Here is an 18,149-nt window from a genome sequence, read left to right as displayed (position 1 = left end):
CCTCCAGAATCTTACAATTCTTTGAAAATCATATTGGTGACTCACCATTCCCAGCCAAGTCCTCAATAAGAGAAAAGTATTTATTTGCAAGGGTCCTGAGCATATTTTGTGAGGGAGGAAGTGCAACACCAGCAACCCTTAAATCAAGAGACCTGTTGTTGGATCAAGAAAATCACGGTACATATTCTTGTACAATTGTGGGAAAATAATTGTGTTAACCTGTTGTAGGTTAACCTGGCATTCAATATATATAGTGTATATAATACAGACCTATTACTATGAAAGTACTCTTCTACCCTTTACAATATAATATTATCCCTTTACATATAATATTATCCAATACACCCCCTCAATCTTTACGGGGTGAAACAACGGATAGATTGGTACGATGTTTAGTAAATAATCAGTAGATAGGCCTTTAGTAAAGATGTCTGCAACCTGAGACTGAGTAGGAACATGTCGAACAATAAGACCTCCCTTGGCAACCATTTCTCGAACAAAGTGATAGTCAACATCGATATGTTTGCTACGATCATGATGAACTGGATTAGCACTGAGATCAGTAGCAGAGACATTGTCGCAATAGACAATTACAGGACGATGGAGAAAATGGCCAACGTCAGCAAAAAGTTGCTTGAGCCAAATGGTTTCTGCAGCTGTGTAGGCAATGGCCCTGTATTCAGCTTCAGTGGAGGATTTGGAGACAGTAGGTTGCTTTTTAGAACGCCAGGAAATTAAATTCTTCCCAAGAAAAACAGCATAGCCAGTAGTAGAACGCCGTGTGTCAGGACATCCTGCCCAATCTGCATCAGAATAGGCAATAACAACAGTAGGAGAACTGCTGCTATATAAATAAAGTCCATAATCCAGAGTGCCCTGCAGATATCTGAAAATTCTTTTCACAGCATGAAGGTGAGTAGTACGAGGAGCATGCATAAACTGAGACACCATATTAACAGCATAAGCAATATCAGGACGAGTCATAGTTAAGTACTGCAATGCACCAACCATACTACGATAATCTGTAGGATCAGCAAGAAGTTCTCCATCAAGTAGAGACAATGTTACTCTAGAGACAACAGGAGTGGTAACTGGTTTAACAGTATGTAGATGGAATTTATGAAGTAAATCAGAAACATACTTATGTTGAGACAAAAATAAACCAGAGGGAGTACGCACAACCTGCACACCTAAGAAGTAATGAAGATCCCCTAAATCCTTCATAGCAAATTGAGAAGAAAGAACAGAAATGAATTTGGCAACAAGAGGAGGACTACTACCAGTAAGAACAATGTCATCAACATATAAGAGAAGAATAATGAGATGACCATGATGTTTTAGAGTAAACATAGAAGTGTCACAACTGCTGCACTTGAAACCAATAGATAAAAGAAAGTTGCTAAACCGAGAAAACCAAGCTCTAGGAGCTTGTTTCAAACCATAAATGGACTTACGAAGACGACAAATATGAGTAGGTTTAGATGGATGAAAAAACCCGGAGGTTGACGCATATAAACCTCTTCATTGAGAAAACCATGAAGAAAACGCATTTTTGACATCTAACTGACGAATAGACCATTTAAGAGAAACAGCAATGTAAGAACCAAGCGAACAGTAGTAGGTTTAACAACAGGACTAAAGGTTTCAAAGTAATCAATACCTGCCTGCTGATGATTGCCAAAAAAACAAGTCTGGCTTTGAACCGCTCCACAGAACTCAGAATGATATTTAATCCTGTAAACCCACTTACAACCAAGTAAATTCTTATCATAGTTGCGAGGTACCAACTCCCATGTGTCATTTTTAATCAAAGCATTATATTCATCTAACATAGCTTGACGCCAACGTGAGTCTTTAGAAACTTGTTTGAAATTAGTAGGTTCAGACTCAACAATTTCAGTATTTAAGTTCATTAGGACACGTGGTTTAGACACTCCATCTTTAAGACGGGTAACCATGGGGTGGTGATTCACAACGGGGGGAGACGGACAAGGGAGGGGTTGGGAGACACAAGACTAGAAGGCAATGTGGGGCTATGAGACACGGACGAGGGAGAAGGGCCAGCAACGGCTGGTCCCTCGACACGGGCAGACGCGGGCGTGCGGGGCGAGAGGCTCGTGGCAACAGGGGAGCTGGGCGACGAAGCTGCTGGGGAACCAGCGGGCTGGTCAGCAAGCATCGCTGGGGAACGAGCCGATGCAAGACTTACAACAGCCGACACAGGGGAGGGGGAATGACCGGCCAGCACGCCATGCACTCGCTCGACAGCAGGCGAGACTAGAGGCGTAGGTGAAGGAGACGCGAAGCTCGTGGGAGCATGCGGGACTGAAAACGACGAAGGAGCAACATTCGTGGGAGACCAGTCCCAAGTCAAGACCAAGGGGGAACTATAAGGGACATGCGATGCAGAGCCAACTAAAGCACGATACGGAAATTTATGTTCATGAAAAAGAACATGACGACTAGTGTAGACTTTTTGAGTAGTAGGATCAAAACATCGATACCCTTTATATTCCAATGCATATCCAATAAAAACACAAGTTTTAGATTTAGGTTGCAGTTTGTGATTTTTAGAGTTCAGAAACAAAGGAAAGCATTCACATCCAAATGTTTTCAAAAATTGATAGGAAGGAGGACGATGAAATAATTTTTCAAAAGGTGAAACCCCCCTAAAACCGAGCTGGTAATCTATTGATAGTGTAAGTGGCAGTATATGATGCATCAACCCAAAATTCCGCAGGAAAGTCAGAATGAATAATCATAGTACGAGCCATTTCAATGATATGACGATGTTTGCGTTCTGCAACACCGTTTTGAGCTGGAGTATGGGGACAAGATTTTTGAAAAATTATACCATTGTCAGAAAAATGTTGAAGAAGAGGAGAATTGTCAAATTCCCTTCCTCCATCACTTTGAAATATTTTAATTTTGCAATTAAAAAGATTTTCAACCATCTTTTGAAACATAAGGAATTTAGAATAAACTTCCGATTTTCGACGTAAAGGATAAATCCAGGAATAGCGCAAAAAATCATCAACAAACACAACATAATATCGAAATAATTGATTTGACAAAACAGGAGATTGCCAAAGGTCACTATGAATTTTATATAAAGGATATGTGGAAATATGTTCAACAGAATCAAAAGGTAGACGATGTATTTTTCCTAACTTACATCCTACACAGTCATCATGAAACTTAGAGGTACATGTGATGTATTTATTTGAACATAAGTTTCCTATAATGCTAGAAGAGGTATGACCCAGACGAGCATGCCACACGTCACCCGACTCCTTAGTGGCTAGGAAAGCAGGAACTGAAGGCTCAGGAGGGACAATGCTGGGTTGTAAAGGGTAGACACCGTGCTTACTGGTTCCCTGGAGCAGAAATTCCCCCGTTATCTGGTCCTTAACATAAACAGAATTTTTATCAAAACTCACAACACAATCATTTTCATGACACAACTTGTTAACTGATAATAAATTATTTATAAAGTAGGGACATGACAGACAGATGATAAACGGAGGGACGACTTGCAGTTTTAAAAATTAAATTTCCAGTACTTTTAATTGGGAGTAAGGTACGATTACCAACTACAACAGAACTAGACCCAGTATAAGGAGTTTTAATAGAGAACGTACCATCCAGAGAAGTCATGTGGGATGCAGCTCCCGAATCCGGGTACCAGATAGAGTCATTAGTTTCACCACCAACAGACAGTGCAGCTAAGGCTCGAGTGACACTTTCTGAGGAGGAGGGAACAAAGTTATGATTGAAACGTTGGGGACAGTAGGCAGCTTGGTGACCTGGAAACCAACACAAACCACATGTATCGGAAGTAGGGGTAGAGGTAACATTGTTACTATTCGATGAATTACTCCCTGCAGACGACAAATTATTAGCAATATAATCTATGCAAGGCATACTATAGGATGACAAGTTAGAAAATTTACTTATACCATTTGAGCGTCCCCGATTACCAGTGTTGTTGTTGTTTCCTCCATTCCCACCATTATTAGCCCGAGCATTGTTGCCCCCACGATTATTATTACCACCTCTATTTCTGTTATTCCTGCCCCGATTTCGCCCTCCAGTTGTAGTCTGAGAGGAGGAATTTGAACCAGTACCAGTAGCTTTAACGGCAAGTAAGGCATGATGAGATGATGAATCAGATGCATCCTTAGAATTTATCAATCTCTGTTCATGCAGTAGCAACTTGGGACGCAAATCATCAAAACTAATGGGGAACGGATAATGCAGGAGGGTAGTAACTATATGATCGTACTCAGAATCACGATCTAGGCCAAAAAGAGTATACTGCACTAAATCCTGGTTCGACACAGGACACACTGAATAGCAGCAAGAGAATCAGCAATCACCTTAATTTCCCGTAAATACCCATCCATTGTCTGAGAAGCAGTCTTTTTAATCCGAGTTAAACGTTCCTTTAATTCCATAGATCTGGCCATACTAGCATGCATAAATCTAGTTTGTAAACGAGTCCAAATTTCCACAGAGGTAGATAAATCATGCACATCTACAAAAACATCCCTAGACAGTGTGGCAAAAATCCATAATTTTATTTGTTGATCCACACGCAAATATTCATAGAACTGATTATTAGGAATAGAGACACCATGTGCATCAAGAACAGTTGCAGGGGGAATCATAGCAGAACCATCAACCATACCAAGCAGATTATGGGAAAGTAATAAACAAGTAATTTGAGTTTTCCATAATAAATAATCTTCAGGAGAAGAAAGAGTAATCGTTACCAAATTACTAAGATTAGGGGCCGAAAACTGTGGAAGACCGAATGAAGGCGGTACATTGGAAAAGTATGGGTGACCGAAATATGCTGTCGCCGGCGATGAAGGGATGCCTTCCGGTGGCACAGCGCCGGTGATAGGGGTCGACTGGGAAACCGAGAATCCGGGAGGGATACGTGGGTGCACACGTGAGGAAGAGGAAGGACTGTGCAGCAAAAACAGGGATTGCGGACGTGGTGGCGTGGCCGGACGTGAACCAGCCGGTGACAGGCGGCGACGGGACAAAGCCGGAGTAGTCGCGGAGGGGCGACGGAGGGGAGCCAGCAGCAAACAGCGACGGTGAGTAGAAAGGGGCAGGGTGTTACTGCGGGACTGCGAAGGCACCGGGAGGCGCGGCGGCAGAGGCGGTCGCCGACGGAAGCGTCGGGGCGACGGCGGAGGTTGCCGGAGTAGGCTGCGTGGCGGCAGCATAGGCAGCGGAAGCTTGGATGTGAGAATCCATGGCCAGGATAGAAAAACGTAAAACGTAAAAGAAAGAGGAAGGCTGACGGAAAAAAAAAATTTGGGCTTTTTTTTTTTTTTCTTTCTTTAGAGAATCCTGAGCTGTGATACCATGTACAATTGTGGGAAAATAATTGTGTTAACCTGTTGTAGGTTAACCTGGCATTCAATATATATAGTGTATATAATACAGACCTATTACTATGAAAGTACCCTTCTACCCTTTACAATATAATATTATCCCTTTACATATAATATTATCCAATAATTCTAACTAATTCTCTTTCGATGATGTTTCATAGGCGCATCACGTATGTAACATGAGGGGAAGAGGGGGTAGCAGGTAGCTTAATTAATGCCTGTTCGTCCATTTCAATTTACGAAAACAAAAGTAAAAATAGAGGGTTTCTTGGGTTATCAAATGATACATAGTGCGATACAGTCAATATAGTATTTTATTATGAGATAATGGATACTTCGGAGATGGGTAAATTCATCAGCGGACTCTCTTTTTTTTCATCTAATTGGTTTTTATTTTGTTATAAGATAAAAAAGAAGATGGTCCTAAAGAACCCAATGAATTCCTAATTGGACTCAATGGATCTTTTTTAATTGATACTTTGTGATATTTTACACCCTTGGATATAAATGGAATGTATCCCGACTGAATTGGTTGGACGTCGGAGCAGCGGAGAAGGGGTTTATAGTGTTTTTTTCCAGCATTTGTTAGCAGGATATGTCATTAAAATGATTATCCAAGATCATTAAATTTTTGGAGAGCTACCTCACCTCTTGTAGCCTGTAAATGGATACATGGAACAACAAAATGTTAATCATTTATAAGTTGTTATTGAATTAGGCTTGTCTATGATATTTTATGATTACATTACATTCTTTAAAAGGTATGATCATGTGAATCAACAGGGAAGGAGCGAAGTTGATAGTTTAGCCTTTCAATTGATCAACTTTGCTTTACAAAATGGGGACCAAATGTTTCTAAATGCTCAAGTTGCATTACTTGTTTTTAGGTTTCCCTGAAAAAAAAAAGGTTGTTTTGGGGTTTTGTTGTGTGATTATAGAATTATATCATAATGTCATGTTAGTGGTCCGTACAATTGCCGTATAGAAGTAGTATGATATATTGATACTTACATTAAAGTAGTATTTGGTCTAGTAAGGTTGTAGGATCAAATCTAAGGCCTTTAAGGTTAGGATTTTAATATCCTTCTTTCCTTCCCCCCTCCGGCCCTCCCCCTTCCTTACACTTCCAAGAATCCTTGCTTGTGTAGCTAGGTTAGATTAATCTGAGAGAGATTATGATTTAATAGGACACTTCTTATCAATTTAAAGAGAAAATAATTTTTACATGTACATGTTAAAGCTAATAAAAGTACTTCTTATTACTATAAAATATTAATATATATTTAAAATATGTTTCGCTTGGTAGCTAGCTACAAAGAGAGATTATGATTATTCTAATAAATCAAAGTGTATTTCTAAGTTATTTCTTTGATTTTTAAAGTTGGGATTGCAAAAGAAATAATTGGCTACAATACCTTTTTTAAAAAGAAAATAGATTGGCCACAAGCCCATAATAGCTTTTTCTAAAAAATTGTTTCGATACCATACCTCACCCATTCAATAGAAATCAAATGTACTTCGAAGAAAGGAACTAGTACATAATTGAGGTACCTCTATCAATAGATGCCTAGACGGGCAAGAATAGAAAAAAAATATCCACAAGAGAACAATATAAAGTAGTTCCTCCATTTAAAAATATTTGCGCTATATTGCAAATATTTTATAGTATTTACTTATGTGAAAGTATTGGGTCAGACCGTCTGACCCAATATTCTCGTCAGACAGGCTGAGCCCAGTTCTCTCCTCTCATCCTGCTACTTACTTTCTTTTGACGGGCATCCTGCTACTACCTTACTCCCACAATCAATTCAATTTCAGCTAGTTTTTTTGCTTCGATCTGTTCCTATCTAATATTGATATTTTGACTGTTCATATAATCTGTGTGATTTTCTCTGCTAGAGAAATGAGTGAAGAACTGGAATTAGTGCAGAAGAATGAGCAAGTATGTGCTCTTGAATCTGCATCTGTACCTTCTGATTCGTGCCAGGATGATGATGATATTCAACCGCTTTCAGGAAAACCTTACTTTGATTTAATTCTTACGAGATCCAATGTCGGTGATACATATAAATTTGGAGGGAAACCAGGGCTTTGAATTTTTTCAGTTCTAAGAGGAATGAAGAAGAAGGAGAAAGTGAGAGAAAGCAGAGGTTAGTGTTTTGTTTTCTTTTCAGTTGGCCTTTATTTTCTTTCAGCTGGACTTTCTTTTCTTTCAGTTAGACTTTCTTTTCTTTCATTTAGACTTTCTTTTCTTTCAGTTAGACTTTGTTTTCTTTCAATTGAACTTTCTTTTCTTTCAGTTGGACTTTCTTTTCTTTCAGTTAGACTTTCTTTTCTTTCAGTTAGACTTTCTTTTCTTTCAGTTGGACTTTCTTTTCTTTCAGTTGGACCAACTGAAAGAAATAATGGGCCAACTGAAAGAAATAATGGACTAACTGAAACAAAATGAAGACTACCTGAAGAAAAATGTAGACTACCTGAAAAAGAATAAAGACTAACTGAAACCCAAGTAAGTCTAACTGAAGCACAAAAACCCACTGAAAAACAAAGAAGACTAACTGAAAACAAAATGAAGACTACCTGAAAAAAAATTGGAACCACCTGAAAAAAAATGAAGACTACCTGGAAAAAAAATTGGAACTACCTGAAATTCGTCCGACCAAGATTATGGTCGGACGAGTCCGACACAATACGTTCTCTTTACTTATTTAGTTCTCGGCAATGAGAGTGATGACAATTATGGTTTTTAGCGAATACTGATAAATCTCATGAAGAGGGCAATAATACAACGGATGGATAGTACATACATACTAATTTAAACACATTTAATTGTAGGTTTATACATGGAGAAAAGAAAGGGAGAAGAAAAGAGATAAAATGCATCTGTGCAAAGTCAAAAGTACTCCTCAGTCCTCCCCTTGAAGCCAATCTGCCCAAAAGTAAGGCATAAGAACAGCCCTAGATGCCACAGTACCAGCCACAACCTAGTTGATCATAACATTTACATCAATTAAGGCTAGGTCAACAACACACATAATATACTTTCTCTGTTTCATAATACTCGCTACACTTTCCATTGTGGAAAGTTTTATATTACTTTCTACACTTCATTTTTGGGAAATAAACTTTCTCTATCTCTCTCCTCTCACATGAGTCCTTTTTCTTTTTACTCTCTATCTCTCTTGTCTCCAAAATTGCCTAGAAGTCCGTGAATTGAGAAGTGTAGCGAGTATTATGAAACGGAGAAAGTATGTCATTTACAATTTCATTGAAACGTAGAATTTGCATGCATATAAAATTTGTAATTAAGCTTGAGAGGAGATAGTAACCATACCAGAACTGAGAAGTAAGGGCAGGAGGAGTAGGGAAGTGAGACAACTCCTCTCCAATGCTAGAGAAGAAGAGACCTGAGAGACTGTTTCCATTAATGGCCGGTACACTTGATGGAGCTAGCCACCCGATCAACCCGAACCCGATCACATTCAAGTCTGTCCTTAGCCAATTTCTTTCAAAGCTATATATTACATAATTAAAAATTTTGTAAGCTATTAATTTCATTTGTCCAACACAAAATTAACACAACTTATTATACCAAACTAGTATTTGTGCTCGGGCGTTGCCCCGAGTTGGTACTGTTTCTCGAACTTGATACACATTTTTTTCCATTTTCATTAAAACATATTAAGGAAAACTCAACATTTAAAAGATACAAATATAATTTTAAAATATGATGAAAGTTGGTTGAGATGACAATTGTGTCATGTATAATAGCAAGAGGTCACGGGTTCAAATCTGGTTGCAAGTTAATTTTACTTTTGTTAATTGACATGACTTATGTACACATTGGACAATTCTAGTGGAGTAACACAGGTACCATGTGACATGTATACATTGTCATGCACGTCTTTTAATATATTTGTACTAGCCTTCATATGCACGCGATGCGTGCGTTAATTTCAAAATTTGTTATTCTATTAGATACTCTATTCGTACTTTATTTATGATTAAACTTAAATGTGAAAAATTCAAGAGTTAGGTGAATTTAGATATATTAATTCGCTAATGTAAAAAAATAAAAAAGGTTGTGAGTAATTGTTAATATTAATTTTTTGTGAATGAATATTGAACAGAAAGAACAAAAATAATGAGTTGGTTTAACTGAATTAAAGAGTATCAAAGGTAGTGAATGTTCAGACTTTTCATGTGCACGTTATGTATGCCATCTTTTTTAATAAGGTATATATATTTTGTCCATTTAATTTTTGATTGAAGTATTTGATGCATATACCATTTTAAACTTGTTTTAAATGGCAAGTTGGAATGAGAATTTTTAAATGATTTGCTTTTGTAATTTTTTTCATTCCATTAATTAGATCATTAAGGGTATTTTAGTCACTTCAAAAGAGGACACCACACCTCCTCCCTTGGCTTATATAGTAGAGATAATAGAGATAGATGCATCTTTGAGCCCAAATGTTTGATCATCTTATTACATGAGTATGATTAGATAACCCTCACTATTCATTCACGAGTACAAAATATTCTTTTTTTTAAGTCTTACTTTTTGTTGTTCAAATAAGGTAGTGTTCAGTGTCAACAAAAAAAAAACCTTAAATTATCACAATGAAGAGACTGAAACAACATTTAAAGACAAAGGGAGTATATATAAGAACAAACATGACATGATAGGTTGTAAAAAGTTCAGTTACCATGTAAATTTTCCTCCAGATGAAGCACAAGCTAGCCTCAGAGGATTCCTTGCAGCTACTGTTGACTTTAAGAAGCCTGGAATATGATATATATGCATAAGACATGATAATATGATAGGACATGGCATGTTTCATCATTCATCAATGCTAATATACTATGCTATTTTTTAAGGTTTTGGCTTGTAATTTATTTGCCCTCTAATTTGGCTAACAATTAAGTTGGACTAAAAACTAACAAATCACAAAAATAAAATTTTCGAAGATTTGTTGACAAATATATCAATCAGACAATGAAACTAGTCTTTGGCTCTTTGCTAAGAAAAGTATCTCAAATCCAATAAGGAACTTATTTTATTTTTCTAAATTTGCAACTTTAATTTCTACGACATACTATATACTTCCTTCGTTCTCCAATTAGTTGTCACGCATATTAGCCTAATATCTTATAAGTAACCCCGTATTATAAACAATATAGATATAACAGATTATAAGCAATGTGACTAACAAGGGATGGAATTACCTGAAGTTAAGTTAGTAGATTTGGATAAGGAGCGGTGAAGATGGGAGGTACCCAAACCAACAACAGTTGAAGAGGCTGCAAAACTGTTGGCTGCCATTTTAGTATATTTTCTGTTGATTAAACTCTACTCTTCTTTTTTTCTGTTGTATATAAAGAAGCATATTAGCACATAACAATATTGGCAGGATAATGTTAGGGAAAAGGATTTCCTAGATCATTTTCTGCTCAATGGAGCTTTGACACGTGGAATTTGTGGATAAATTTTTTTGAATTTTTTGGAGTATATGAGAGAAAGAAATTTTGGTAGCCCCCACCAGTGGCAGATTTAGCTACCACCACAAAAAAAAAAAATTATTTTTCTCACGCGTTCTTTTTTTCTCAAACCTCAATAGAATCTCAGTCCTCGTCATCCGGACAGACCGGCGGCGTGCCGGCGTCGGAAGCCACAGATTCAGTCGGAATTGGTGGACGGAGGTGGAAGACGGTGGACGGAAAACCTTCAAGAGTCGTGACTCGTGACTAGGTACATCTGAATCTGCTCAATTTGCTTGATTTTTTGTTTTACGTTATAGATTAGGGTTTATGAATTTTTATGAGAATTGGAAAATAAATTGCAATTTCACTTGTTATGAGTGTTTATATAATTTAGAATTGTTGTAAATGTTGATTTTGTTGTTGTATTTTGATTTGAGTGTTATTGGTGTTTGAAAATTGAAATTACATTATATTTGAATTGGGTGTTATTGAGTATTTTCTGAATGTTGATTTCTATATAGAAGATTTTGTAAGATTAAGTAGAAATAGCTTATGTGGGTTAGATATAGTATATTTACATAGAAAGGAAGAACTTTTGTAAAACCCTAACCCTCCGAATTCCAATTTGCTGCGGTTTCAAAGGGAAATTTCATCTCTCTCTACCGATTATGGATTACGGATTACAGATTTCAAATTTCATTCCAGTTTTCTTGTTTTATCCTTTGAATTTCGAGATATTGAAGGTTGGTTTCGCACTAATTTTACTAAATTGTAAGCTCTACGATTTACAATTTCAAGTTTGTAGTTTACCATTTAATATTTGAGTAAGAATTGTTAAATTTTATTCACTAGTATGCGAGCTTGATTATTTGATTTTGTGAGAAATTACTGAAATTGTTTGGAGTTTTGTTGCAATTAAGGATATTTGTGGAATTAGAGTTGTGAGTTTCTCTAATCGAACTTGGATGCTTGAATTATTGATTCTTTAGATGTAATTGATAGGAGGACCTTTTGTTGTTGAAAACTTCTTAATTTTTGCCCATGCAGTTTCAATCTCCCCAAGTACTTATATGATTCGGAGATAGTCCCTGTCTCTTCTCTCTGACTTTCTGTTTTCGCACTTGTTATGTTCCCTATATGCTATGAAGTATGAACCACGGAAACCTGAGTGACAGACGGTTTACCCGTATCCAACACCTAAAGTTTTCCCACATTGTAACGTTTTCGTTTGCAAAACTCGAACTGTATCCATGCTTAGCTTACAAACTTGTAAGAAATGGGGATAGGTAGCTTAGCGTAGTTTACTAGTCTATGATATATCCTTCATTTGCTCAGTTGTATATTTTCCTGTACAGGGTTGTAATAATGGGAGGAATGTTGACCGGGGGTGTGCCTGCAAATCAAAACAACCAGGAAGCAATCACCAAAGCCTCTGAGCAGAATCAAAAACCAAAAAAGAAGATTTGTTGTGCATGCCCTGATACTAAGAGGCTTAGAGACGAATGTATAGTAGAGCACGGCGAAGATGCATGTACCAAATGGATCGAGGCACATAAGCAATGTCTTCGTGCTGAGGGCTTTAATGTTTAGAACAATCAGGATATGGAAATATGGACCACCTGACATTATGCAGGGTAGGTAGTTCCTTTTGGGTTTATACACTTTTTTTTTTTATCACATTTACGTGAATAAAATCTAGAAAACAATTTGAGACGAACTCTTTTTTTGCATTATCATCTCATTTTTGTACACTCTGGTGATCATTATGATGATATTCATGATATAGAGATGCTAGATATATATATAGTAGGCTACATTTTGTGTTCCACTCCTTAATTCTTCTATGTAGTAATTGCTGCAAGGTCCAGGAAATACTATGTAGTAATTGTGATTGTTCATTTCTCAACTGTTCAACTATGGTTACTGCCAAGGGTGTTAAACTTTCTATGTTTCTTGTGTTGCTTAAATGCCGTGGACTTTGTTTGTCACCGGAGTCTTTTAAGAGAAAGCGGCTTTAAACAGTTCACGTCTGCTTGATGGTCACAGGATTTCTTTCAAATGTATCTTTGATGATGTTGACCAATAAGTAGAGTAGAATTGAGAATATGGATTGCAGTGAGGACTTTTGGGAGGCTATGCTTGAATCATAAACTTTTCTTCCAAGCTTTCCTAAGAACAGATTCATTACAGAATATTAGCTACTCCTCAACTCAATGATGAGTGAAGTTTTAACTAGATTAGTTATCAGAGAAAAGGATTAATACACCTAAGGAGTAATTGATGGTTAAGAAGCTCAATTTGGAGTTTGTTGATATCCAGAATTTGGCCTCATGAGGTGCTACTTTAAAATTTCTGAGTTCAGCATTGTGAACAACCGAACATCTAGGATTTATACTTTTGCAATGAACAAAAATATTGTTTTCACTCCTCGAGTCCTCGCCAGTCATTCACTAAAGCTAAAAACAGAGTCTAGGGCAGGCCTTCAGGTTCTTCAATTGATTCCTATATCTATGAGATTTTGTTTTTGGCATCACATGCTTCAGCTTTAGCAGCAATAAAGGAGGCTTCTGATGGATGAAAGGGGTTTGTTTTTGTACTAGAACCCATCTTCGGTAGCAACAGTGCATTAAAGAAGACTCGGTATTTGAGAGGTTGTGATGAAGGAAACTCGCTCTTGAATCTGTTGTGGAGGGAAAGATGCTAAATGATGTCTGTTTGTGCTTGCTGATGCTGACCACAGATGACTGATCTGGTAATTTGTTTTTTGCGAGTGAATTTCGGTTGATCACAATTATCTATTATGGTATAACAGTAGGATGGATCCCCTTGACTATAATATTCTGTTTTCCTGATTCCTGGTTAATCATGTTTCTCTAGGAGAAAAGGGTTGATGCTTGCTCTGTTCATTCTAGGAAAGTATACATATTACCCTTTAGAGACTACATTTTCCTCTTACATTAGGGATCAGAGGAGTTTTCTCGTAACTACTCCTGACCTTGAGGCCAGTTTATATGTATACTTTGCGAGTAATTTTATTGCATTCGGGTAACTCAGCTAGTCTTTGTCAACTAAGGTACTATTATTATTTCCTTCTACAACTAAGATACTTAACTATATCTACTTGAAATTGACGAAAGGGCGTTAGCGGAAATAATGTTAGGACAATTGTGCTACTCTAAAACAATAAATAAAGGTAAACTCAAACTGAAGTTTTCATATCTTCCAAATAAATCAGCTCAAAGTATTATAGTTCTAAAAACGTAAAGGAACTTCCAAAAACCACAGTCAAACCACAAGATTAATCAAAAGCTACGCTACTGAGACTCTCTATTGTCTAAATGTCCTTGAGACCAAGCATTACATGAGACTCTCTATTGTCTTCATAAAACTTGTCGACTAGAAAAATTATGAGAAGCTTCCTCTCATTTTCGACCCACACTCTCCTAGCCCAAGTAGTCACAAGTCTAGAGGTCATTCCCATCTGCAAAGATATTATTAAATAATTTCACAGTAAGTGGGGAGTAACTAGCAGTTTTCCCGAAACAAAAGAAATCAAAGTCTAATTCGACATAGATTAGTAAGAAAGGAAGAATCAAGCCTAGACAACTACAATATTCATCCATATCCATAAAGCTCGCAAGTAATACATTGAAAAGTAATAACATGTAATAAGCTAAAATAAATAAATTATCTCATTAATATTTAAATAAAAAAGAAGTATAATTAAAACAAGTTAGTGAGTCAGAAATCGAACGCCAGTGAATCGCAATCCACTTAGGGCCTGTTCTCTTCGGCATAAAACAGCTGAACTAAACTGATATGAACTGAACCGAACTGAACTGAACTTATCAGAGCTGAATTGAACTGAACTGAACTGAACTGAATTGAATTGAATTGGATTAAATTAAATTGAAATAAACTGAATGTAATAAATATATAAATAATATTTTAAACAATAATAATATGAATATTAAATAATAATTATAATGATAAGTAATAATAATGAATAATGAATAATAATAATAGTATTTTGGATATTTTTAAATGATAGTTATAAATAAATAATATTAATAATCATAAATTAATAATAATAATAATAATTAATGATAATAATGATAATTAATAATAATTATTTCATATTATTTGTATTAATATATTAATACTTGATGATGATATATAATAACAATAATATCTAATAAGTAAATTAATATTACTATTTTAATAATTAAATTCAATAATATAAAAATATTTAGTAATAAAAATAATGATTGGGTTGGACCACAAAAATTACATCATAAACCGTCTTGACGCGATTTGATTGGTTTATGGGCTAAAAAAAGTGGGTTTATTTTTGCTTTGACCTAAACCATGTTCCTCCTAATAATAATAGTAATAATAATGAGTAAAGCTATAATAAATAAAATAATATATAGAAACAACAATAATAATAATAATAATACTTAATAGTAATGATATATATTTAAATAATAACAATAATAAGAGTAATTAGTAAAATAAATTATACCAACATAATAATAATATTTAACAAAATGGTTATAAAAGAATGGAGCTGAACTGAACTGAACTGAACTGATCTGATCTGAACTGAACTGAAAATAAGCTGGGGAGAACAGGCCCTTACTAAGGTTTGACAAATAGCAATATGTAGGTCAGTCTATGGGTTTACGTGCCCCACTGCTTGTGTCTAAAAATGGCCAAACTCCTGACGTAGGGTAGCGCACGCAGAACCCCTTTCCTCTTCCATGTCTACCCATAGTTCGCAAACCAGGTGGTTGACATGTTCTTCACCAGGTACTAAATCTATCACCGCATGTTCTTATATCAAAAGAAAGCCATAAATATCATAGAAAAATCATTCACCTCAATAATATTCATCAAAGTGGGCCTGTTCACGAGCTCGACCCGCGGGCTTGGGGAAATGGCGGCCGGACCGGACTTAAAAATTTCAGATTTTGTCCACGGCCCAGCCCGGTCCAAGCCCACGTGCCTGCGGGCTGGGCTCGTGCCTCCTGCGGGCCTGACCCGTATTTTGTGTTCTTTTTTTGACAGTTTTAGGCTAAAAAAAGAAAGGAAATGAGCGTTCGGCTCACGGGCTCGTGCCGGTGCGGGCCTGAAATAAAATTTCTTGACTGTGACAGGCCCGCGGCCCACGTAGGGGACAATGGACCGGGCTTCGAGCGGACTCGTGTCGGGCCGGGCCGACCCGCGTTCTGGCTCGACCCATGCACACCTCTACCCACAATTCATCAATAGATATCTCTTCAAAATTACTCAAAGAAGTAAACTTATGAATCTACATCAAATACTTCAAACAACAAATACTTTGTACGCAATTAAGCATAAATAATGATATGAAAAGAGTTTTACAGCACAAACAGTAATAACCACAAATGAATCATAACATACAAGATCACCAACACCGTACCATGCAAATCATACGTACAAGCACATACGAAAATCATGCAATAAACTGTGCGTTCGACGAATGCGCTCAACGCCTACCTGTGCGTCTAGTGCACGAATCACCCTGCATCTGACGCCACCGAATAACAGTACTAATTAACCCCAAAACTCATTAATTCAGCAAAACGTACACAATTAATCATTCTTACACTAACTAAATGTAAATATAATAATACCCAATCATAACCACAGTAACTTATAAATCATCAACCTTCAAAAAATGCAAAAAGTTTCATCTTAAACCTGATTAATAATCTTTTAATAATTAAAAAGAATAAACTCAAATCACTAACAAAATCACAAGAAAAATTATTTAACGGATAAAATCGAACCGTAAATTCACACAAAAATTAACATACAACCATCATAGCTTTACTAACACTGCAATAATTTTATTTCGAATTTTCACACTCTGAAAGTAATTTTAACCAATAATTTACAGGTTACACAATAAAGCCAATAAAATACTTGAAAGTAGAAATAGACGCCCAAAAATCACGTAACATGCATAAACCCACGATAATACAAATTATGTAAAGAAATAGATTTTTCTACCTTAAAATATAATATGTTCACGAATTAATTACTAACAATCACGAAAATGCAAAAGATGAAATTTAATTAATTAACTCAAAAATAGTAGACAAAAATTATTCTAAGGCATGAAAAACATATTTCACACATAACATGCTTCAACAAAAATATTTTTGGCAATTATAAAACTCGTTCTCTAATTATTTTATAATAAAACCATAAACACACAAATTACCAATTTAATTACTAAAATAGGTCAAACTCGAGTACAAATTATTTGCTGCACATAACATACACACATCATGTATAAAGAACACTTGTAAATTTCATCAATAACTTCATACAAAAAGTAATTAAAACAATTACTAACGTAATAATCTAATACTGAAATATACTCTAATCTCCAGTGTTTTAAGATAAATACTACTCCTCCCGTCTCATTTTAATCTACACACTTACACTTTTCACGCATGCCAATGCAAAATTTTGAGGATATGTATCTTTAGTTTTGTATTTGTAAAAATTATAAAAAGTACATATTAATAAAATACATGTTATGATGAATCTAACAAGATCCCACATGACTATATTTTCATCCGCGTATAAATCACAAATGATGGTCAAAGTGTGTAGATTACAATGAAACAGAGGGAGTAGTTACCTGGAACGTTAGAGGAGAGCTGAAAACTACTGTGATGATCCCGAATTATGCATGCACTCCACGTCTTCTTCAAACCCTAAAGCACCACGAACAAGGAATATGCAAGTAGAATAAAAACAATTTGATAAAGAAAAGAAGTAGAAAGTTTTGAGAGAGAAAATGATGATGACCGAATGGTAGAGTGAAAATTGCAGCAATATTAATCTGGTTTTAATCAGATTTTTGGTGGTTTAAAAAGAATAAATAAAAGAGGTTTAATGGTGAAATTATGTAGGGGGTTACAAGAGGTTATGGAATGTAAAAAACACACCATAGACGAGTGAAGAAAATATCTTCTTCTTCCTCCATAAGGTCGGCTGCCTCATAGCCCAAGCCACACAAAATTTTTCGGCCCATTTATCAAAGATCCAAGTGCCAAAAGTCCGTTACACGATAAATTGTTAAATTCCTAAATCACCCATAAACTTAAAGATAATTGATAATGAAATGCAGTAATGAGCTTCAACTTTGAACCAAAAGCCTCCTGCAAAGCATTTCGCCGCGGATCACAGCCAGAGGCGTGATTTGGTTTGAGC

The 18,149-nt window shown here is 36.1% G+C and overlaps 3 protein-coding genes and 1 pseudogene across 9 annotated transcripts; 1 reads left to right on the top strand and 3 right to left on the bottom strand.

Moving 5' to 3' along the window:
• Nucleotides 1-204: 204 nt before the first annotated feature.
• Nucleotides 205-1,538, bottom strand: LOC130591230 (uncharacterized mitochondrial protein AtMg00810-like; annotated as a pseudogene).
• A 1,512-nt stretch (nucleotides 1,539-3,050) lies between these two features.
• Nucleotides 3,051-6,516, bottom strand: LOC125496872 (cell wall protein RBR3-like). 4 transcript variants are annotated; one of them, XM_057394191.1, is made up of 3 exons: nucleotides 4,776-6,516; nucleotides 3,960-4,101; nucleotides 3,051-3,881 (listed from the first exon to the last, which is right to left on the bottom strand). In XM_057394191.1, exons 1-3 carry the CDS (start codon nucleotides 5,238-5,240, stop codon nucleotides 3,484-3,486), a joined length of 1,005 nt encoding a protein of 334 aa, XP_057250174.1. In that variant the 5' UTR covers nucleotides 5,241-6,516; the 3' UTR covers nucleotides 3,051-3,483. The 4 variants fall into 4 exon arrangements, with proteins under 4 accessions (XP_057250174.1, XP_048498731.1, XP_048498733.1 ...); XM_048642774.2 differs by having other exon boundaries at nucleotides 3,051-3,407; nucleotides 3,642-4,101; nucleotides 4,776-6,511; XM_048642776.2 differs by having other exon boundaries at nucleotides 3,051-3,401; nucleotides 3,642-4,101; nucleotides 4,776-6,510.
• Nucleotides 6,517-8,141: 1,625 nt separating this feature from the next.
• Nucleotides 8,142-10,799, bottom strand: LOC104907718 (photosystem I subunit O). The gene is made up of 4 exons (XM_010696688.3): nucleotides 10,641-10,799; nucleotides 10,121-10,196; nucleotides 8,746-8,925; nucleotides 8,142-8,395 (listed from the first exon to the last, which is right to left on the bottom strand). Exons 1-4 carry the CDS (start codon nucleotides 10,735-10,737, stop codon nucleotides 8,305-8,307), a joined length of 444 nt encoding a protein of 147 aa, XP_010694990.1. The 5' UTR covers nucleotides 10,738-10,799; the 3' UTR covers nucleotides 8,142-8,304.
• A 141-nt stretch (nucleotides 10,800-10,940) lies between these two features.
• LOC104907719 (cytochrome c oxidase copper chaperone 1) lies at nucleotides 10,941-13,758 on the top strand. 4 transcript variants are annotated; one of them, XM_048642780.2, is made up of 3 exons: nucleotides 10,941-11,163; nucleotides 12,251-12,529; nucleotides 13,439-13,758. In XM_048642780.2, exon 2 carries the CDS (start codon nucleotides 12,261-12,263, stop codon nucleotides 12,483-12,485), a length of 225 nt encoding a protein of 74 aa, XP_048498737.1. In that variant the 5' UTR covers nucleotides 10,941-11,163; nucleotides 12,251-12,260; the 3' UTR covers nucleotides 12,486-12,529; nucleotides 13,439-13,758. The 4 variants fall into 4 exon arrangements, with proteins under 4 accessions (XP_048498737.1, XP_048498736.1, XP_048498735.1 ...); XM_048642779.2 differs by having other exon boundaries at nucleotides 10,942-11,163; nucleotides 13,496-13,758; XM_048642778.2 differs by lacking the exon at nucleotides 13,439-13,758 and having other exon boundaries at nucleotides 10,944-11,163; nucleotides 12,251-12,723.
• The last annotated feature ends 4,391 nt before the right edge of the window (nucleotides 13,759-18,149 follow it).

Source organism: Beta vulgaris, chromosome 4 (genome assembly GCF_026745355.1).
Source record: "Beta vulgaris subsp. vulgaris cultivar EL10 chromosome 4, EL10.2, whole genome shotgun sequence".
NCBI lineage: Eukaryota > Viridiplantae > Streptophyta > Magnoliopsida > Caryophyllales > Amaranthaceae > Beta > Beta vulgaris.
This window is presented reverse-complemented; position numbering and strand designations above follow the sequence as displayed.

Excerpts from the sequence above, each read along its gene's own strand:
- LOC125496872 (XM_057394190.1), bottom strand. The coding sequence starts at position 5,240 with ATGCTGCCGCCACGCAGCCTACTCCGGCAACCTCCGCCGTCGCCCCGA. Across the intron at positions 4,102-4,775 it reads CCCCTAATCTTAGTAATTTG|ACTACAACTGGAGGGCGAAA; the intron begins GTAACGATTACT and ends TCCTCCTCTCAG.
- LOC104907718 (XM_010696688.3), bottom strand. The coding sequence starts at position 10,737 with ATGGCAGCCAACAGTTTTGCAGCCTCTTCAACTGTTGTTGGTTTGGGT. Across the intron at positions 10,197-10,640 it reads ATCTACTAACTTAACTTCAG|GCTTCTTAAAGTCAACAGTA; the intron begins GTAATTCCATCC and ends ATCATATTCCAG. Across the intron at positions 8,396-8,745 it reads GCCCTTACTTCTCAGTTCTG|GTTGTGGCTGGTACTGTGGC; the intron begins GTATGGTTACTA and ends ATGATCAACTAG.
- LOC104907719 (XM_048642780.2), top strand. The coding sequence starts at position 12,261 with ATGGGAGGAATGTTGACCGGGGGTGTGCCTGCAAATCAAAACAACCAG.